A 23,318-nucleotide genomic window follows, 5' to 3' on the forward strand; every position below is an offset into this window, starting at 1 on the left:
GGCCCGTGTACCGCAAAAAAAAAAAAAAAAATGGTTGGCTTTCACTGAGAGGCCATGTTTTACAGAAAACAAAGGTCTTAAAAGCACAGCTCACATCCACGCGTAAGATACACTCACTGTGAGCCCCAGGGAGGGAAGCGCACATTCACGTCCAGCCTCATGCTCACTCAGGGCTGTTACACTCACTGAGTGTAGAACCACCTGAGGTTCAAATTATTCTTTTTCTCCCTATCTCCCCTCCCTGTTGTATTTTTTTAATAGAGCCTATAAAGTTGAATTCACATAAAATAGACATGAAGTAGGAGCATGGTACAATGGTGGTCATAAATTAGAAACCCAGGGTGCCACCATTCATAATACTACCTTACTTTAAAAATAAGAACATTTTTAATTCTTATCTACCTTAATTACCTTGATTTATTTGAACAAAAACTCTGCATGCCCCTCCGAAAGTTCTGATATGCCCCATTATGTCATCCTATTATCTAAGGGGGAAAAAACCCAGACACAACCTAGAAGTCCAACAAATGAAATTACCTGTATTATCATATACCCACATGTAATACAAAAAGAGAAAAAAATTCTCAAAAACACTTCAGAATAGGAAAATAATAGATTTTCTGACCAAAGTAACATATTAAAGAATTATGTTGTCAAAGCCTCCACCAGCATTTAGTATTGCTACAGATACAGGTTCTACTTAGCTGATTCTCTCAAGGAAATAAAGATCCTTGGTGGACCTCTTTTTGTCTTAAACACTGAAGTTCCTGGGCATAACCCGAAAGGAAAGAATTAGGACAAATTCACTAAGTTTTTCTGAATGATACATTATGAAGAATTTTGAATTTGTCCTGAAGAGGCAGCTGTGGATAGTAAATGTTAAGGGTCCCTGGAGGTGGAAGAAGCAAGGTTATGGGCCATAAGTCTGGACAGAGAAAGGATGGAGGGGGAGGAAAGTATCTTGTTACAGCCTGAGGAGAAAAAAAATTCTTCATAGTAGGAAGAGCTGAGGCACCTATGGAAGCAACATCTATGATTACATTTGAAGTTTTTTCTGATAATGTTCCAATTTTAATTTTTCCAAACCTTCGGAAAAAGTTTCTTACATGATATGGACTTATTCACAAACTTTTTTTTAAATCAATTTTAACATCAAAGTTCAACCTATTGTTCTATAGACTTTTACGGTCATTCACATGTAAATAAGTTAAAAGAGCAAAGAATTTAAATCGTTTTAATATAAGTGTTATCAAGCCTACAGTTCTGAAGCTGAAATTCACACAAAATGTGATGGATAATCCTGTTTGTTTGGGGTTTTTTTAAAGGGTGGGCTCATCTTGTATATGCTACTGGAGTATTGCTGCTTCTAGGCCCTCTCAACTGACACAGCGATGAAATATGTGTGTCCTAACCTAGGTATATACACGTACCTACAAATATTTCCATACGCAACCATGTGTATCTATTTTAACTAATCATGAGTACATAGTGATGTCCACATCGCTCATTCATTAGCACATGGATCATTCTGGCCTCCTCCCCTTGCTTCTCTGTAAACTCCCACTCCAATAGTGAAAAACCTGACACCTACTCTCCATCATCCATTGACTTACTTATTTCCAGTATATATTAATAGTGGTATCAGAAATGTTAACCTGTACCCCTATGGGAAACAACTTTCTCACCTAGAAGACATGCTTATGTACAGTTTCTTTTGCTTTTATTCTTACAGACTCTACTCATTTCCAAAGTTACTGAGGTCTGCACCCTGCTCCCATCCTCTACAGTGAGGTTGTTTCCAAAGTTTTTAGTACAATTAGGTTGTTTTGCTACATTTTGCATTCCATCACAGGATCCTCCAACCTCTTGATTTTTTATTTGCACACACTGAAGTTTCCTCTCTGTGCCATAAAGTTCTATGGGCTTTGACAAATGCGGTGTCATGTATCTACCATTACAGTATCGTAAAGAATATTCACCACCCTAAGATAAAACCCCACAATGACAGGAATATGTAGAAAGGACACAGAAGCCAACTGAAAGAGTCCCTCATCACCAAAGCTAGAACACTCTGAATAAAGTAGTACTAGATGACTACCCAAAGTGTAAAATAAATATCCATGAATTTATACTGACATAAATGACTGAATAAATAAGTAAGAGGGATAAAAGTCTCCCATGGAGAAGAATTCCAAATAGTTTTAGACACTTTGCCCACAGGGAAGCATACAGATAACTCCTCATTCCTAAAGTGTGGGCTGCACATCATGACTTCCTTTCAAAGAACACGATATGGGAAGAGGAGTGGGGAAGAGTAACTTTACAGTGGAGAAACCTGACAAACGCTAGCTCTACCAGGTAATCAAGGTCATCATCAACACTGACAAGTCATGCCGATATTATATGCTATTGATATAATGTGATGGAAATGGCGCTTAGCCTCTGTGGTCTTCCTCCCCAAACCCATAACCTCAGTTTAATGATAGAGAAAACACCCCAAAATTACCAATGAAGGGACATTCTATGGAATACATGACCAGTATTCCTCAAAAATGTCAAGATCATCAAAAATAAGTCTGAGAAACTCTCACAGCCAAGGGGAGCCTAAGGAAACACAGCTGAATGTAATATGGTATCCTGGGACAGAAGAAGGAAACTAGATAAAAACCAAGGAAATCTAAATAAAGGATGGACTTTAGTCAATAATAATGTATCAAAACTGGTTCATTAATTTTAACAAATATACCATAATAATATATGATGTTAATAATAAGGGAAACTAGGGGAGTCTAGGGGGCTGGGTGTATGGGAACTCTCTGTACCATCTTTGCAACTTTTCTGTAAATCTAAAACTGTTCTACAAAATAAAGTGTGAAAATGTGTTAAAGGATGGGGACAAAATGTACAGACTCTATGTTCATTAAATATTTGTGGAATTCATGCTCAAAGAAAGTGTGCATTGCTTATTCAGATACACAGAATTCAAGTCATGCATAAAACTCTATTTCCCTTTGCTTAAGTTCTGAAGTGAAGTTCCCATGTAGCTCTGAGGGAACTAATTAGACATTGAAAGATTATATGCTAAAAATAATTGTAATTTCTCAGAAACAAATAGTGTCACTTTGGGGTTAATATGTTCCTAAGAGTTAACCCTAATGAGGAGCCCCCATTGGACACTTGGGGGGTAGGTAAGTCTACTTCAGTTAGATCAGCAGAAACCTAATGGTAGATAAATTTCAAGAATCTGGATGAAGCCCAGCTCGCTTCCTCAAAGTTTGCTTCAATATTCTGGACACCTTTAACTTCACTCTTGATTCTGTTTTTTGTTTGTTATTTTAAATGTTATGAAGAAACAAAAGACTATTTACCCCGGGCTCTCGTATTCAGCATATGATTGCATCACTTCTTTCCTATGCTTTACACGTGTTCTTCCGAAGAATCTCATATTGAATAAGAAGAATAAGTTCTGTTGGATTTCTTGCCCATGACTGAAGTAAGAGGCCATGTTTCATAAAAATGTCTTCCAAATTAGGCACTCTAAAAGTTACAGCAAATTGTCCCAATAAATTGATAGAGCTCGTACTGCCTGGTAATGAAAGCTAACCAGAATCTTAATTGCCCTAAAGTCCCTTCCAAGGGATTAACCACTGGGTACTCAGCAAGCCTAAACACACTGACACTGCAATCAAGCCCGAAACCTAAGGATTCCCCTGTGCGGGCAATTCTTTCATTAACCGTCTGCACACACAGGTATTCCCAAGTGTTTCAACAAAAGAAAAGGGGACAAAATCCTTAAGTGGAAATTTAACTTTCCACAAAAAGCATTTACAAATACTATTTCCAGGATGTATTTCATATTTTTCATTTGTTTCATGTTTTATAAGGTAGTTGTAGTTTCCTTAAGATTTTATACTTGTTTGAAATTTATAATGATTTGATTTAATCAAAACAGAACCTTTAGGGACAGAAGCTCTGGAATTATTCACTAAGCTGGTTTGTTTGGAGTTGAGGATCCTGTTTTGGAGAATGAAACATTTAGAGTTCAGAGAAAGAACTGTCATTTTTTTCCCCCTCCTAGATTACATTTCAGAAATTAAGTTGGTTTGTGACATGAAAGAAAAAGGTGATTTAGAATACACGACAGCTAGGTTGGTACTACTGTCAAACATCAGGCCTCCTTGTAACGCCCTATGACATTGGTGTAAACAACCGTCCACTCCCTTCATCCCGAACTGTGCACCTCTTCAGTCCAATAAATGAATGTGACCACAAACTACAATCACTTGATTCCTTCTTAATGTTTAAAAATAACTTTTAAAGGTTTAATCATCTCATTTAGGTTCAAGTCTTTAGGAAACTTTCAATGAATTTTTTTTGTTTTTTACCTTTCCCACGGATCTACCATGATGTTGACGGGGATCATCATTAAAAGTCTGCAAACCTAATACAAATGGGCTTCCATGAACTGCTTTTGTAACCAACTGAGATAAAAGTAGAACCACAATGCTCCAATTCCCAAAACACTGAAAACCCAGGAGGTCAGAGTGATTTCAGCAGAGCAGCGCTCCCTTAAGGAGCCATGTCATGGTTCTCAACCTTGGCTGTACCTGAGAATCACCTGGGAAGCTTCTACAACTCCTGCAACACAGGCTGCACTTCAGGCCAATTAGGTCAGACTTCTGTGGGGGTGGGACCAGGGCTTCAGGATTGTTTGTTAAAGCTCCAAGGTAATTCCAACGGGCAGGCAGAGTTCAGATAACAGAGTACTTAGATTAATTAGCGACTCCTAATCTTAACTCACTTTTATTTTGTTTTTAAACACATTATTTGTGATCAAAAACTAGGCAGAACATTAGACCTATCATTAGACCAGACAGCTTCCTAGCCTTGGGACTTGTTTAAAAAAAAAAAAAAAAAACATAAAAAATTATAAGAGAAGACGATAACATGAAGACATTACACCTACAATAAGACTTTAGTTCCTTCACATTTCCTTGTCTGTAGTATTATATTAACCTGAAAACCCCTAAGTTCTTTTTTAACTTACGGGATAAAAGTCTGTCAATAAATATTCCAATTGTCTAATTTAAAGAAAAATGCTTTATTCGCATTCCACAAGGAGAATTTTATCCAGAGAATGAAACCACAAATAGAAAAGGCGGAAAGCTTGTGGCAAGAATCTATGACATTTTCCCTTCTTCATACAAAAGTAATCATAGAAAAATGTACAGCATCATTTTAAGCTACCTTCTAAAATGAAGCTTACTTGTGGCATATAATGTTACATGAATAAAGCAGGACATAGAATTCTATTGTTTACATGATCACAACTATGATCACGTAAACACATCAAAATTTAATAGTCGCTGCTTTGGGGGTGGCAGAACGATAGGGCTGTTTTTCTATTCTAAAATTTCTAATTTTTCTACTGTGAGCATTTATTACTTCTGTAATTACAAAAGACAAAACTAATTTATTTTTTCTAAGCGTAACAATAAGACGCTTAGAACCTCCGGCACTTGCATCAAGCTCTCTCTCCGCCAGCCAAAGAGCAGATACGGCACCACTTCCGGCCCAGCACTTCACGGTACCGAGACTTCACAGGCAGGAGGAGGATGCCAGCCGATTCCACCACCACTGCCCCCAGGGTCTCTACCTCCCTCCCACCTTCTCCCACGGGGAAAGTTAAACGTGCTCCGAGCTCTTGTCGTAACACGTCGGTTTTACCAATCCTTCATTTTTCCATCCAAATGGTCATACAATACACAGCTTGAGCCAGTAAAGTTCAAGTCATCTTCAGTCCAGTGCAGGCAGCGGCTGATAAATGACTGCAGGAAAGTCAGTTTCAATATGAGTGTCACTAAATCTGGGCTGTCCCGTACAACCTCACTCACACTTGAATATCACTTGCTGAGGGAGCAGGAGTGTCACCCTCCAAGGGCTTCTGTAACCCACCTGAGACACTGGCACTCTTGTTTCACAGTCCTCAGGCACACACTTAACTTTTAACTGGAAATCTGAATTTCTAATCAGGCACACGGCTTTATTTTTTCAGATTCAACCTTTCAAAAGAAGAGTGTGCAAGACGTTTCCGGCTTTGCCAATCCAGTGATGGCTTATGCATCTTTGTTTGCAGCTGGTATTCCAACGGGGCAGCCAAAGCTCACCCTCTCCACTGTATTTCCCAGAGGTTGTCCACGTTTCCCGCGAGATGTCCGCATCACTTCTCCCTGGTACAACAGTCACAGCTGCCCACTGTTGCGCTTCTATTCCTTAATCATATTTAGCCCCATATCCTTGAGCCAAATGGACCCTTCCTTCCTTTTAATTTCCATATTGACCCATTTCATTTACCTTCTCTTCTACCCTTTTCTCCAGATGCTTTGCCCTCTCCCCGCACCCTACCTGACCAGAATGTGAAGGCACTGCACGCTGAGGAGTCTCACTCTTCACTGTGGCAGCGACAGAATCGGACCCCAGCGCTCAACTCATACCCTCCCCTTTGAGCAAAAGGCCAAGCCCTCACAGTTATCCACAGAGAGCGGGGCCCTCACTTCTGGACTCACCATAAATGTAATCTTACTATCACTACGCACTACTGTGGTGGTTCGGGGGCGCCAGCTTGGATGAGGTTACCAGCTGTTACCCACTGGAGACTTTATTCTTCCAATCAGTAGTCATTTTCAGCATATAAACTAATGGTGAGCTGGTTCCTGATGCTCATGGGCCAACGACAGCAATACAAAGGGAGCTTACGCTGGTGCTTCCCTGTCCAGTGTCAAAAATAAAGTTCAAAGGCAGTTCCTCAGTCACACTGGTCATACGTCCCATGCTATATAGACATATGTGGCTACCTGGCTATATCTGAATAGCGCGGATACAGAACATGCCCGTCATCACAGAAAGTTCCACTGGAACGGCGCTGATGTCGTTTATGAGATCGCACTAAACTCACGTCACACCATTTTGAATAACACAAATCAGCAAAGACATATACCTCAATGCCATGTTTATCAGCACTTCCTTAGAGACCAAGCAGAATATAAGCACATATAAAGTAGAACGGTTTAGAAGCGGCCACGGGGAAAAGCCATTTCCGGTTCCAGACACCAGCTTACCACCTAATTCTATTATGTTCTTTGCATAAAATCAGGTGACCTTTTCTAATCCACCAAGTTTAAATGAACAACAAAGCCAATGTTCGCACAAGGGATAACCATTCATAGACCTTCTCATAAATCACCGGATTAATGTCATACACGCTCGTCTCTCTCAAATTCTTTATCACATCCCTCCTCAGACACGACATTACTGACAAAACACCCCGATCAGGTCAGGCTACTGCAATGTCCGTAACATGTGCCTTCCTACCCAGCAAGGATACCGGTTTGAGAACGGAGTGAATTTTTGAAGTCTAACATGAAAATAATCCTGCTATCTAATACTTTTAACAGCCAGCACTCCTCCCCCACCAGCAACCTGTCTCGGTAAACATTCTTCAAAGCGAACATTCCTGGGAGCATGATGCAATCTGGAGATGAGACATCCTGCATGCGTGAGCGGCAGTCGAGCTCTGGGCTTCAACAGCCCGCGACACTCACCCACGTGGGCACGTTTGCTTTCATTTCTCCTTCCTCTTCCCCTCTTCTGGAAGTAAATCATTACTCTTACCTTCTATAGCAGAAATATTCAAGGTGCGCACAAAGCCCGGTATGATCTAGTTTCTATTCCAATTTCAGTAGCACCTCACACAAGGAGAGCCAGAAAGCACCTCTGGCTTGTGGTCAAACTACAAGCAGCACAGCCAGCCGATGCTGAGGGTGCTTCCTCCTCACCCTGCTTTATTCTTGTAACTGCTCTGTTGCATGCCTGCACTCCCCAGGGAGCCCCCTGCACCGCCAGGCTCCGCAGGCCACCCACCTTCGCTACTAAGTTCACCCAGGGAGCTGTCTTGCTTTTCCTTGATTTCACATCAGCCCAAGCACTTGGTCACTGCCATAGCCACCACCACACCCCTGCCACTCCCAAGACTGCTCTGCCCAGGCACCTTCCAGGTGTGTGAGCTGCTGCAGCTTCACTGAGCCGGAAGAAACCAACTGGGCAATCTCTGGATTACCTGCTTCCCCCTTATCAGCCCCAGACCATCCAAGTGCCCGGACAAGGCATCTGCTGATAGCCCAGCCTGTGTATGTCCTCAAACCCCCAAGAGCTTCATCAGGCTCTAACTCAAAGGTTAAGTCTGGAGCCCTGATTAGCCCTGAAGAATTAGAAAATGCCTGAGGAGGAGATTTGGGGAGGTGCCCCTTGGGGAGTGGTGAATTACAATGCTTGTGAGCAGACAAGAATTCCCAGGGCCAAGGGGAGAAATACTTTCCCCTTGCCAAGGGAGCTCCTGGTTCCTTTGAAGGGACACCCACATCAGATCCATGACCCAAGATAAGCATCTGGTCTTTTCCTGAGGCCAGGGGATAAGATCACACAGGCTCAGCTCCAAGGGCCCCCCCCTACGGGGTATCAAAATAGGATAGCGGTAGGGCTTCCCTGGTGGCGCAGTGGTTGAGAGTCCGCCTACCGATGCAGGGGACACGGGTTCGTGCCCTGGTCCGGGAAGATCCCACATGCCGCGGAGCGGCTGGGCCCGTGAGCCATGGCCGCTGAGCCTGCGCGTCCGGAGCCTGTGCTCCGCAACGGGAGAGGCCACAACAGTGAGGCCCACGTACCACCAAAAAAAAAAAAAAAAAATAGGATAGCGGTAAACTTGGGGATTCTGAGGCCAGGCAGGATGAAGTTATGAGTCTCAACTGCCCCATTTACCCTCTACCAGTGGGCTCAGTCGCCATCACCTGAAACGGAAGCTGGTAGTGCCAACCTCATAGGAATAACAAGGTAACATATGACAAGCCCCGAGCCAACATCTGACTCAGAGTAAAACTGTCTAGAAAAGCTTGGATTGCTTTCTTTGTTTTGTTTTGTTTTTTAGAGTGTAAATGGAGATTGAATGCCTGAAGTCATAGTATTATAACTGATGCTGCAAAAAAAATTTACCTGGGTGGGTTTCAAGAAATAGACAAGGCCCCTAGGAAGGAAGATTTTATTTCTAAGTAGATTTTCTTCTTGTCGCCTGCATACCTGGGTCTGTGATACCCCCATATGCATGCTGGGGGGAGCAATATTTTGGAACATACCCAAATATAGACTGTCCTGGTCTTCATGTTCATTCAGTTGAACCACTGGGCTTTTCACACGCTGGAAAAGATAAAGTCAGGTGGCTTTTTTACAAGTTACTTACTTGATAACAGTAATGTTTATTTTTGCAAATGAAAAAACAACCTAAGAAAACATCAGTAAAGACACGTTACATGTGTCACCACACATAAACAGAAAACTAGTCTTGTACGTAATATTAAGAGCTAGAAATAAGGGAAGAATCTGTCCCAAGCTGATGCATGCCTAAAAGCTATCGATAGGTTATTTTATATTCAGAGAATATCTCCCAAGTTCATTCCTGCAATGGCATTGTTGGCAAACATCTGTAGATATCATCTTCAAGTACAAATTTTTGGAAAAGGTATACAGTCATCTTGCATATACAACTACGACCCAGAAAGACAGCTAGGTTTGCTCATTAAGAGCAGAGATCTAAAATTCGATAAAGGAAGCAATTTCAAGTTATTCTGAATGTGCCCTGGGACATATCCCTGAGGGGTTTTTTTGCTTTGGGTTTTTTATCCTATGTTTATTACTGCTAGGTCTTCACTTCTACTTCGACTCTGGAGAGAAGCACAAAGATGAAAATGGGCAGGGAATCATTACCTTTACATTCTCCTCTCCAGGCGATGATCTGCTGGACACCGAATTCTTAATCTCTGCAAAAGGAATAATTCTTATCAGGATCTGCTGATAGGAATTTCCATTAAAAAAAAAAGGAAGAAGAATAAAAAGGGAAATAAAAAAAGAAACTAGATGACAAATGCAAATGAGTTGCTCAGAGCCGTCTGTGTGGAGCTAGGTTTTAGATTAGGCTTCTTAAAAATCAACTCTCCGAAGAGCAGAGTATCTGATAACCTGACAGCCCACGCTCTGGTATTATTTGTGTGGACCAAGATGTAAACAAGTCCAGGAGCTCTCACAGGAAATCCTGAGGAAGACAATGATTGTTAAATAAACAAATGCCCCTGATTCAGAAGGAAGGCTGTGCACTGACCGAAGCCTCTTCAAAACAGCACAGATTCTAAGGACGTGACTCGTACCCACCTGAGGAAATCTCACGTCTCCTTCCTCAAGTGACACCGATTTCATGTTTCAAAAGAGCCTAATTCATTCTAGATGAGGTTTGGTTTTCCCTTGCCCATTGTTTAATGTCAAGAACATCAGCACAGCCCTTGGGCTGGGACCTCAGACAGTGCCAGGCTCTGCACTAACCAGCCCCATGCACACTGGCGGCCTTCGCTCTGAATAGAGGCTTTCCTGGAAGCATCAGTGGTCATGATGTTCCGGGATGAACAGAAGGTCCGCTTAAGGTGTGCTTTTTCTCTGTGTCTTGATTGATTGGTTTTCTTCCCAAATACTCAGTTGCCCGTAAACAAGAGCCACCGTTATTGAAATAACCACCCAAAGTAGGTTTGGGCCTAAGGAAAACAGAAGTGTTGGGTGCTCCTAACAAGGGCAGCTGGATGGAAATCTTCACCCTGAATTTGTATTAATATACAACACTGTGGGCCCAGGCCCTCTTCTCGACCCCTCAGCTTCCCTGCCCCCCAGGCCCAGCTGGATGCCAGTTCTGGGGAGCCCCTTAGTTTCCCCACCAGGTCCATTAACTAGGCATTCCCTCCCACACTTTGCCACTCCTGTTAATTTCAGTCACGTGAGGCCTCAAACCTCCAAGTGGATTTATTCAAGCCCTTCTTACTGCCTGGCAACAATGCCAGTTTCCATCCATGTTTCTGCTTAGAAAAAGTATAAGGTTTTCGTTTAGGTGGCTTTCCACGATGAATCTTAACAAGGTATGGAGCAGAGAAGCCAACAGACACAAAGTCATGATGTATTTTTTTTAATCTGCATAATAATAACTTTGAATTTGCTTTATATCAAGCAAGTTAGTAAGATATCTGCCCTCCACAACAGTATATTGCTCTTGAATTCATAATGCATATTAGCTTCTATGATGAAAAATGAAAGGGTAATAGCCTCAATTTCATGTGGTCATGTCAGCTGACCTCTACAGGGAGTAAGGACAAGGCTGTAGCTGACACCCAGCCTGGGCAGCCTGTGCTCCTCAGCAACCCCACCTACCTTTACATGCACACCCCACAAAAGGCCTCCAGGTGGCAGCAGAGTACCATCTGCAGAGCAAGAGGGCCCGCGATGGGAATGTCAAAATGAGACACCTTCACCCTTCAAAAGCCTGCTGTTTAAGCACCGAAGTCCAAAACACTATATTAAGAGAAAGTTTTCGTTCTACTGCACAGATGCAGAAAACTGATGTGAAGCACCTACTATAGTGTTTACCATATGGGAGCACAGCAGGTCTTCTGTTTTAAAATACATATACCCAAATCCTAAAAATTGGGTGAAGGAGGGTAACTAGAACTGAAGTTTCAACAGACACATCTGCAGAGACAGCAAGAGAGTCACACACATTTTTACTGCCCGTCACTGGATATTCCTTTAGAGACATTGCAGACCATATGCTTTTAAATGATAACAATTCTGCATTTCTAAAGAATTCTGTACCTACAACACTGATGCAGAAGAATAATACACATTTTATTCAAGACTGCTGATGAAGAAGTCAGGTGATCCACCTGTAACAACAAAGGATGTGTTCACCCAGTAATATGTTCAGAGTCCCCTCCAGTGGTATGTTCAGATTCCAGCTCCCTACCCCTCTCAAAAGGCTAGTCTTCATACGCTGCCAGCCTACATTTTCCTTACAGTCTAATGCAATTTTGTTCAATATTCAAACAAATACTACAAACTATGTTAAAATAGACGTCTTTATAAAACGTATAATCATTTTTAAAACAACTTTCAAGGTTATAAAACTATCTCAAAATCATTAAAAATATTTGTGGGACTTCCCTGGCAGCGCAGTGGTTAAGAATCTGCCTGCCAATGTAGGGGACACAGGTTCGAGCCCTGGTCCGGGAAGATCCCACATGCTGCGGAGCAACTAAGCCCGTGCGCCACAACTATTGAGCCTGAGCTCTAGAGTCCACGAGCCACAACTACTGAAGCCCGTGTGCCTAGAGCCCGTGCTCCGCAACAAGAGAAGCTATCACAGTGAGAAGCCTGTGCACCGCAACTAAGAGTAGCCCCCGCTCACCGCAACTGGAGAAAGCCTGCGCACAGCAACGAAGACCCAATGCAGCCAAAAAAATTTAAAAAATAAATTTAAAAAAAATTTGTGACAGGATAATCATGTATCTTTAATTAATCTAGGATGATACAGAACTATATCTTAGAGCTTTTAAAGAATTTGGCACTCCTTCCACCAGAGTTTAATTAAATTGCTCCAGGAGAGTTTCTGCTAAATGACGAGGATCCTTTTACACTCACCCACTGCACCACCAACTGCACAGTGCAATCAAACCACTCATTGCTATAGCAACCTTCAGCAGATAATGATATCAGTAACCCCAAGCTATTCTGTTTTAAAGACCTATTAATCTCCCTTTCAAGGCCTACCCAGAAGGAAGGACCTCCACCTCCTAAATCAGATTTGCCAAACATCATAAACATGTTTTTTATTGCCATACTATAATGGATCAAGAAATAATCTCTAATATTCATGTTCACCAGGGACACTGCACTAGCAAACAGCATAAGATCAATACCAGTGTCTTGTTAGGAAACAGATTAGCCTAACAGAGCTCAACTCTGGGCACAAGTCATACCGTCTCCTTTTGAGAAATGGGACCATGGAGGCTGGACTTAAGCAAAGACAAAACTTACATGGAAAATACAGGGTGCTCAGTATTCTTCAGCTACAATTTGCTGTGTCATCTGACTCCTCCCCCAGGAAGGAGGCAAAAAGGATCTCCATCAGAGCCAGCCAGACAACTACTGCTGCTTCACCCCGACCCTCAGGTTCAGCTCTCCACGATCAAGTCCCCAACTGGGTTAGACATGCAGGGCAGCATCAAAAGCACAAAAGAAAACACGGGTCATGCTCTCAGCTTGCTCTGTCTGCCCCACAAATGCCCAAAGGGACTCATAGGGTAGTTCACAGTCTTTGAATGAATCCTCTTCTCCCAATAGACTATTAGCTCTGGGAAGGCTGGGTCCAAATCAATTTAAGCCCAACACCTGTATCTCCAGGGCCAAGCAGGGTGCCTAGCATATTACAGATGCTGAATAAATGTTTCTCTCCTCCATGTAGATCTGATGGCCCAAAATAACCAATGAGATGCAACAGATCATTAGGGACAAGAAAGGGAAAGTTGTTTACTTTATTAAATTACTAATTCAAATATTCCAATACCGGTGCTATTTCATCACAGCTTCTGAACTGTCAGCTGGATGAGACAGATGAATGTTTTTCCCCTGGCTTCCTCCCACCCCTTCAGCTCTGCAAGCCCAAAAGTCACCCTTTCCTCTCTAGTTACGCATTGGAGTTTCACTAAGGACTTCACTTCACGAGTCACCTTAATATTTTACCCTAGTGTGCATGTCTGATTCATAACTGCTAGAGAATTAAAATGGCAAAGGGAAAAAATTTGAAAAACCATCTACCGCTCTCAATTCACAGGCTATTATAAGACTCTGATCTTCTGTTTCAGTATCTCAATTACTCCCTTTTTTTTTTTCTTCTAAAGGTGGGAGTACTAATCCCACCTTTACTAATGCCAACTGATAGCTGTTGGCATTCCCAGTATAAATATGGACTGGGAGAAACAATGAGGCACTTATCAATAGGAATATCAACATGAGCCCTGTTAGTCCATGAGTCCCAACATTCCATATAATTTAACAAGCTCAACCGGGCCCCCAGTGATCCGGGCCTCCAGGACCAGCAGTCAGGGAGAGGATGCCAAGGAGAGAGAAGACCTCAAGCAACTCAAAACATGCTCTTTTACAATATAATTTTTACATTTCTACTCTGAATTCTTTCAGAAAAAAACTAAGACATCTTTTTTGAAATACGTAGTGTTTTTTTTTCATTCAAATTATTCGTGACACTTTTTTGAGTCACAAAAGTAATTCAGAAAACTTGAAAGGGACTGAGGAAAAAAATCCATAAATCCACCATTAATGGTTTAGTATATTCCCTTCACACATATACACATATATATTTGCATTTGTATATTTGTATTTGTATATATATGTATGTATATACATATATGCATGTATATATAACATATATGCATATATACATATATGCATATATATATAACAGCTTTGAGGTATAATTCAATACCATACTATTCATCTTTTTAAAGTATACAATTCAGTGATTTTTAATATACTCAGAGCTGTGCAATCATCACCACAACCAGTTTTAGAACATTTTCATCACCCCAACAAGAAACCCCATACCCATTTGTACTCGCTACCCATTTCTCCCCGACCACCACCGCTCCCACCCCAGCCCTCAGCAACCACTAATCTACTTTCTGTCTTAATGGATCCCATTTTGGATACTTCACATAAATGGAATTATACAATATGTGGTCTTTTGTAACTGGCTTCTTTCACAAGGCATGTTGTCAAGGTCCATTTGTGTTATAATGTGTCCGTATCTCATTCCTTTTTATTGCCAAATACTACTCCGTTGTATGGATAGATCACATTTTGTATATCCATTCCTCAGCTGATGGACTTTTTGGATTGTTTCCATTTGGGGCAGTTATGAATAATGCTGCTTTGAGCATTTGTGTGTAAGTTTAAGGAGATCTATGTTTTTATTTCTCTTGAGTATATATCTAGGAGTGTCATCACTAGGTCATATGGTAACTCTATGTTTAATATGCTTTTATAATATAGATTTTTTACATCTAGAGTGTGCACTCTCTCCCACCCTCCCCACCCCCCATCCCCATAAGATCTCAAACAGTCAAACATTAAGTCATGGAGTAAAATAAAAGATATCATCCTCAGCCCCAAAATTTGGTGGCAACTATCAACTAAGCAGAAGCTCTAAGTCATTATACTTCAAACTGAGGTCAGGACAGAATTTTCCTAATTTACTCAACTGCTTGAATAAAATGAGGCAAAGTCATCTTTCAACAATATAAACAAGATTCAATTTTCTCTTTGGAATACTTTTGTGTCCCTAAGATTTCACACTTAGAGTCTACTTCAATTCAGGGGGAAAAACTCCTTAAATATACCTTCAACTTATAAGTTTATTTCAACTGTATTAGACTCCTCAGTTGATATGCTTAGTAAATGCTTGTCCTTCCTCCTAACCTGCTGATCGGACCCAGCTGGAGCAAAGTAGCCATAGCAGATGGGAGCAGAATCCCTTGTATCTAGGTGAATTCTGAGGAATCTGAGATTCTTTCCAGCTCAAACTAGGATTCTTTAATTCTGTGATGAACTGGGGGAGGCAAGGTGGAGAATTTTTCTTTATATGAAAATACTAATATTATTATAACAATATACAAAATGAGCATCATATCAGCTTGAGATCTTATTTTGGCGTTTTAAGGACGAAACTCATTGTCTTCTGTAGGCAGGAGGAGAACATGGACTGGCAAAGTCAGTCTCTAAAAGAAACAGAGAGAAGACTGAGCCTCTCTGTCAAATGAAAGCAGCACAGGTGACTTCCTGGGACTAGGAAGTATATTCTACGGGTATGGAGTGTAACTGTCTTGCAAATGCCCAGGTACCTAGCTTCTAGGCAGCAACACTGACCAAGCCCTTGGATGGATATTCCACAATGAGGCTAAGATAAGAGCTGTGTATCCAGCTGAGTAATCACCCCTGCAGAACAGCCTCCTTAATTGCTGTCCTAAATCCCCAACACCTCAGCCACCCTGGTTAAAGGACCTGCATCTTGATAAGACATTGGAACCGTATTCAACAGTTCTAAAAAGACATTGGGCCACAGTATTCAAAACGAAAAATCTTGGAAAGGAAATTTTGCATGGATAAAAGACTTCTTGGTTTTCCCAATAATATCTCACAGGAGATATTCAAATAAGGAGAATCCATCATATGATATCACTCATATGTGGAATCTAAAAAAAGGGTACAAATGAACTTATCTACAAAAGAGAGATAGAGTTACAGATGTAGAAAACAAACTTACGGCTACCAGAGGGAAAGGGGAGAGGGATAAACTGGGAGATTGGGATGGACATATACACTCTACTATATATAAAACGGATAACTAATAAGAACCTACTGAATGGCACAGGGAACTCTACTCAATACTCTGTAATGGCATATATGGGAAAAGAATCTAAAAAAGAGTGGAGATATATAGATATATAAAACCGATTCACTTTGCTGTACACCTGAAACTAACACAACATTGTAAATCAACTAGACACCAATAAAAATTTTTTAAAAAAGGAGAATCCACCACACAACTCCCTCTTCCCATTTCACTCACGTAGAGCACACAGAGAAGAGCCGTACCCCCGTCTAAGGAATGTTCAAGCAGAAAATCTGCTCACCTGGTCACCACGAGGTGAAGAGCTGTGCCCTGATATCCCAGCACACACATGATCACCACTAAGTCCGCTCTAGCCACGTGCTATAACTTGCACTCATCACAAGACAGTGTTGGCTAAGCGTCCACAGTCAGATACTGATCAAGGTGCCCCACCTGTATTTTCTCATTTAAACCTTATTTTGAAGGAAGTATGAAATGACACTCCCACTCCACCATTTTCCACAAAAGGAAACACAGCTGAGTAACTTGCATCCTGTTCAGAAGCCAGTTCATGGCAGAGCTGAGGTTTTTAGCAGAGTCTGCTTGTTGCTGATGTGTCATCAAGACCTGTCCCTGCATGTGGGTCACAGTCTCCCATCATAAGGGCTTTAGGAGACAGGTCGGTCACATGGAGGAGAGCTCGTTTCAAGGCAATGATTCCAATTTTGCACTTTTCCATCACACAAACGCTGGAGAGAACTCTAGAGCAGCAGCCCGAAGACTAAGTAGGAAAACAGTCTGTTAGAGAAGGGTGGGGGGTATCTACAGTGCGGTGGGCAACCATTTACCCACCTGAGTTCCGACTGCCTGGGCAAGCTGTGTCACCTCACACAAGTTATGTGACCTCTCTCTGCTGCCACCTCCTTGTGCACAAAATGGGGAGAATTGATTCCTGACTCCCAGAAATGTCCCTCTCTCCATGGCCACTGGGACGTGTGCTCCCTGAGTGTGCAAACTTGGCTCGGTTCCCAGCTGCGTCCCCAGCGCCTCGAGCAGTGTTCGTCACTCCACAAAGGCGTGAGTGAAATTCAATGGAAGGAAACTCCATGAGATGAGGGCTTTTTTCTCTTTGCCTTTTTGGTTACTGCTTCATCACCAGTGCTGAGAACAGTACCTGGCAGAGAGTGGGTGCTCAGAAAAGACTTACTGAATGGGTAAGTCAACGGGCCTGTAGGGCTCACGTCCGCCTGCCTAGAGCGGGTCTTGCATTTGGACCCATGGCCTCTCGCACAGGATGGGGAGGAGGAAGCCCCTCTGAGCCCACTGGGAGCTGCTGCCCAGCCCTGAAGGAGATGATTGTGCCCTCTCCCTTTGCGACTGGCACTCGTGTTCCAATCCCTACTCCTTATGTCCTCGTTGAATGAGAACGTGGAAGATAAGTCATGGGGAGAAGTGAACACAGTAAAGGACTCGTCACATAAAAGTCGAGACAGCAAATTACACAGGGTTTTTTAAAAACTCCAAAATAATGAAAGAAAATGGATTCACACAGTGAGTGGTCAACAGTATTGCAATCGTTGCCTGTCTTATGGCCCCATAGACTCTAGGCAGGCAGCAGCCTCCTGAAAAACATCAAAAAGTACAGCGGGGGGCCCCGGTCTGGGGGGATCCCACATGCCGCGGAGCGGCTGGGCCCGTGAGCCATGGCCGCTGAGCCTGCGCGTCCGGAGCCTGTGCTCCGCAACGGGAGAGGCCACAACAGTGAGAGGCCCGCGTACCGCAAAAAAAAAAAAAAAAAAAAAAAAAAAGGTACAGTGGGCTGTGTGGCAAGGCATGGGTGATCTCAGTACTCAAGATGACCATGAGTAGTTTTAAAAATGCCTCCCTAGCTCCCTCCCAGTGTGAGCATTATGTACTAATAGATGGAGAGAACCCACATGATTGTGAAAAAGGAGGACATAAGCCTAAAAGAAAGGGCAGGATCAGGGGAGATGAGGAAGAGCAACATTTCCAAAGCACCTTCCACAGACCATTTTCATGAGACACTGAGAGCTAAGAAAAAGGGATTCTCCCATGATCAAGTTAGAGAACTGTGAGGTTAAACAAGAAACACAGGTTTCTTGACTGCAAGACTTAACTAGAACCTACAAAACGTTAAACGTATTCTCAGTTTCCAACCGGGGGGTTTCATATATAGCATTTTCTACTTATTTGGACAAAGAATACTTATTTTTCAGAGCATCTTCCAAGGTTGGTGTTCAGTACAATGCTCTTTAGGAACTCCAAGAGTAGGAGATCAAATAACGACAAAGCCGGCAAGGGACAAAAGGGAGTCAGTTGGTGGATCAATACATACTCATAATTAGCTTATTCATCTGAACACAGTGAAAATGAGGTGACCTTTTGGCCATATAATTCATTTGGAATAACATCCCATCATTCTGGGAGGACAATTACCATCATGAAATTATGGAAACATAATTGGTTCAGAGACAATAATAAAACCATTTATCACACCACCAGAGACAAAGTAAATTTCCAAGCTAAAGGTATTATAATCTTTTAATCAATGGCAGCTACAGATACACACTTAAAAGTTCCCTTTCTACCCACTGCCCCAGGAGGCAGAACATTATCTATTAAGAATCTTCTGTGAGATCTCAAAGGGAAAGTTTGCTTTGGGGGTTAAAGGGAAAAAAAAACAAACAACCAAGCTCTTACACTCAAAATGTTTTGTTCTTCCAGCTGAGTCACCTGCAGGCTTATGAATGAACAAAAGCTAACTGAATGTTTTCACTTTAGGTGAATACTGCCCTCTGCTGGAATGTGCACACAGTTTTTAACATGTCCTCCAAACATATACAGATAAAAGCACGGTCTACAAGGTCTGTAAAATATACACGTTAATTATTTGGTGTTAGAGAACTTGAGTTTCTGTCCAAATTCTTTTGCTTATTGGTTGAGTGACTTCAGTCCAGCTGGCAGCCAGGTGTATTAACTTGCCTGCCCCCCTGAGCCCATCAAACTCAACCTGTCTAAAACTGAGTAGGTATTTTGTCATGATCCTGCTTCCTGTAAGGCCTGTCCCACCAGGAGTGGAAGAATCACCCTTCTCCCTTGCCACTGACACCCACCTGACATCCTACACCTTCAGGACAGTATCCATCGGTCCCTCTGTCTCCAATCTCATTATACTGCTATGGTGCAGACTGTCTTCTGTATTACTCTCAGCAGCCCCTGGCCCCTCCAACCTATTCTTCACACTCTCACAGAGTGACCTTTCTAAATAACAACCTGATCTAATTTGCTTAAAACAGTTCCCAGAGCTGTCAAGGTGGAGTTGCAGTTCCTTGCCTTGTGTACAAGCCCTGCTGATCTGCCTCTCTTTCAGGCCTATGTTCCTGGCATCATATACACACCCCTATACTCCAGGACCACAAAACAAATTGCATCTCCCCCAACGCATCATCTGGTTCAGGGCTCTGTATTGCATATAGTCCCATTGTCTAGAATTCCCTTCCCTCCCTTAGATCACAGCTCCAGGGTCACCTCCACCAAGAAGCTTTCCCTGACCACCATCACACACCACAGAGCTCTCACAGTATTACTTGCCTATGACTCCTATAGCACTTATACTGTGCTGGGACAGCTTGTTTTTCTGCACTAGTCCCAAACTGTCAGTCCCTTGAGGGCAAGAACTTAGAATTTCAGCACTTGTTTAGACCTCACTTTGTTCTAAGTCAGTTTGGAGGTGGATTACAAGGAAAGAAAAATGTATACGATGATAGAGTAAAAATCAGGAGTTGATTTAAAAAAAAAAAAAGGAAAAGCAAGAGTGAAGGCTTAAGAAATAAGGGTAATATCAAAACACGGTCAGCAGTACCGTACAAATTTGCAACCGGCAGGCCAGAAACTTAGCACCAGGTTTACCAGCCAACTAGAAGCAAGAAACCTGATCCGTTACTGTCAGAGTAGTAAAAGCCAAGCCCAATGCTCAGGAGATGACAGCGCTCTGACATGAGCCCGGAGTTTTCTCCCACGGGTCTGCAGGAGAAAGTGTGAAACTCACCACACCTCCTTGGGCAGGTACGGTAAGCTGCAGCTCCCTCCACGCAGCCAGCGCGCCACCCACAGGGGAGAGCAGCGAGGGCAACTCCACAGGGGCCCAAGCGGTGCAGCTTGGGTGGGAAGCTCAACTGGTTGGCTTAACCCGGGCCTGAGTGCAGGTGCGTGGGGCACACACACTTAGAACAACCGGTCTTCCAGCTGTCGACACTGGTGGCTTGGGAACAGGAGTCTTGTCCTATTTTTTCTCCCTAACCCCAGCATCTAGCATGCTGCGTCTCGGCCCTATCAGACTATTGTCGCTTTACATTAACAGATATTTTGTAATGTCTGCTCCACTGATCTGAAATTAAGTAGATAATATAACCCTACCCCCAGACATAAATAAACCTAACCTCGCATTTAGTTTCAAAAAATAAAAAGCACTCTAAAATATGAAGCAAAAGGATCGTAATTGATAATAAGATAATATGTATTAAAACCTTTGCCCCGACTACCCTGGAAGACATAGTGATGTATGGTCAGATTCCTAAAACCACTGGGTTTTGGAAAACAAAAAACAAAACGACAATCCGTTCCATATAAATAGTACAGGAGTATTCAAGAACAGAGGCTAAGATACTCCAGCGAATCAAAACCCGTGTTTATTACTAGGACTTGCTAACAGATCAGACCTACTTGCATACATTAAAGGGGAAAGAACCTGAATAGAAGTAGAGATCACATGCCCAGACAAACTGCCAAGTTAGAGAAAACAACGAAGGACGATATTCCTGCCTACAAGCTGGGTGTTAACGTCCAGGTGCGCCGTCAACACGACTCCACGTTACGATGTGGAACAGAGTAGTGACAATGTATGTTAAACATACACCTCTTGCTGTGGACGCCCACCTCGAGCAGATTTGTACATTCAGTCTCTGAAGCTCCATCAGGGCTGTGCAGGACAACCTGGGCTGGGTAGGGCCGCCTGTACCCTGAAGAACCCCCAGCGCGCCCCCTCCCGTCACCTCTACACGCCAGTGGTGCTCCCCAGGACCCACGGCAACAAAGACACCCTCACGGCCTCCATCCTCTAAGACCCCCTGGGCCAGCACAGAGCAGGAGCTCCACACAGGTGGAGCGAGCTGGAGAACAGGTGAGTGACGGAGGACTTAACGGAACGAACGGACTGAACTTGGAAATGAGGGGAACACTCTCTGCGTGTCAGGAGAGGTCCCCAAAGATCAGGAATGTGGGAGGAACCCAGTAAATGCTAACCGAATGAAAAGTGGAAACACACAGTACCTTGGTGCGGCGCTGCTGGAGGACCCCGGGGCCCAGTGGCACCCCAGCACCCTGCTCTTGCCTCCCTCAGCTCCTGCTCTTCTCCACCACACACTTCAACTCCCAGGTGACTAGTTAGTTCTGAGCTCTTTCTGGGTTCCCGGGGTCGGGAAGGAACATGCGTACCTTCTTCGGTTTCTGCAGTGCTGGAGGGCATATCTGATTTTTCCTCTGACCTGGCTTCTTGCTCTTCAAGAGCCTAAGAGAGGAAGGAAAAAAAAAAAAAATCACTGAAAGCCATTTGAGGCTTCAGATAAGCAACAAGAGATGAAAATCACAATCGAGCATCTCAGAGCCGGGACAGGCCAGAGGCATGGCCTGGAGAGGCAGGGGCTGATAGGGTGGTAAAGCTGCTGGGAGAACATGTAAGCAGCACCCCGGATGACATGAGAGACAGCGGGAGGAACCAGAGACAAGGGCCAAAACTGTCCCTGCCACTAGTCCTCGCTGCTTCCCCAGATCACACCACCAGAAGGTTCTCAGGAACATGACGCATGAACCAAAAGGGGGACAGAGAACAGAAAGTCTTGAAACCTGTAAGGACTTCTGTTTGACGCATCTGCCCACCTAGACCAACCTCCATCCACACCCTAAGACACGGGGATTGGGGGCCTGGAGATGGGGGTAGGACCACTATCACAGGGAGGACCCAGGATGAGCTACATGTTGGTACATGCTGGTGCAGGCTGTCCCTGGCCAAGACTGAGCTGTGATCTGTAGAGAGAAGATGCCTTTAGAGCCCTCTGTATTTTCCTTTCAAATAGATTCCCCACAGCCAGTGAAAATGCGAAGAGACAGAATTATGTGTTGATGTGTCAAAAACTGCCCAAGACTGCATCAGCACATGTTCCAAAACAAATACATGGGTAAACTGAGGCAAGCAACCCTACAGCTGACCCAGAGCCCCGAATCCACCCCCGCCGGGCATGTTATTAAGCTCAGCATATCAAGTGCCTTGCTCATGACTATTTCAGGACATCCTGAGGCCAGAGCAAAGAGAACATGAAAATATACATAACTGACCAAATCACAAAGAGGCAGGGAACAAGCAGTACCCCGTCACCCACCCTCTGTGGCTATTAACCGCTCCCAGCCTTACTCCCAGGACACAGTACTCTCTCTTTTAGGGCCCGCCATGGAATTAACGGATGGACCGAAGCAGGTATATGTCTGGAGAGGTACTAAGGAGACGGTAGCACGAGTACCTGGGGTTAAAAGAGGGCTAACCACGCAGGCTCAAGGCCAAAGACAACCACTTACTAGCTTACAGGTTTATTATAAGCGGATATAACTCGGGAACAGCCAGATGGAAGAGATGCATGGGGCAAGGTATGGGGAAAGGGCACGGAGCTTCCATGCCCCTCCTAGCAGGCTCGTCACCCAGTACCTCCACAAGTTCACCAACCTAGAAAGTTCTCCGAATCCAGTCCTTTGGGGTTTTTATGGAGGCTTGCGTTATTACGTAGGCATGACAGATTAAATCTCTGTCCACTGGTGATTAAACTCCATCTCCAGGCCCTTTCCCCTCCCTGGAGGTGGGACTGAAATTTACCAGGCAATTGGCTCCACAGGTAACTAGCCCCCATTCTTAGGTGTTTTCCAAAAG

At 43.3% G+C, this 23,318-nt stretch overlaps 1 protein-coding gene across 1 annotated transcript in view; it reads right to left on the reverse strand.

Moving 5' to 3' along the window:
• ARHGEF28 (Rho guanine nucleotide exchange factor 28) overlaps positions 1–23,318 on the reverse strand; it is a 307,797-nt gene that overhangs the window by 136,944 nt on the left and 147,535 nt on the right. The window contains 3 exon segments of the mRNA XM_060009321.1: positions 9,186–9,246; positions 9,814–9,866; positions 21,839–21,911. Of these exon segments, the coding sequence (XP_059865304.1) occupies positions 9,186–9,246; positions 9,814–9,866; positions 21,839–21,911 (187 nt within the window).

This window comes from Delphinus delphis, chromosome 3 (assembly GCF_949987515.2).
Source record: "Delphinus delphis chromosome 3, mDelDel1.2, whole genome shotgun sequence".
In the NCBI taxonomy this organism is placed as follows: Eukaryota; Metazoa; Chordata; class Mammalia; order Artiodactyla; family Delphinidae; genus Delphinus; species Delphinus delphis.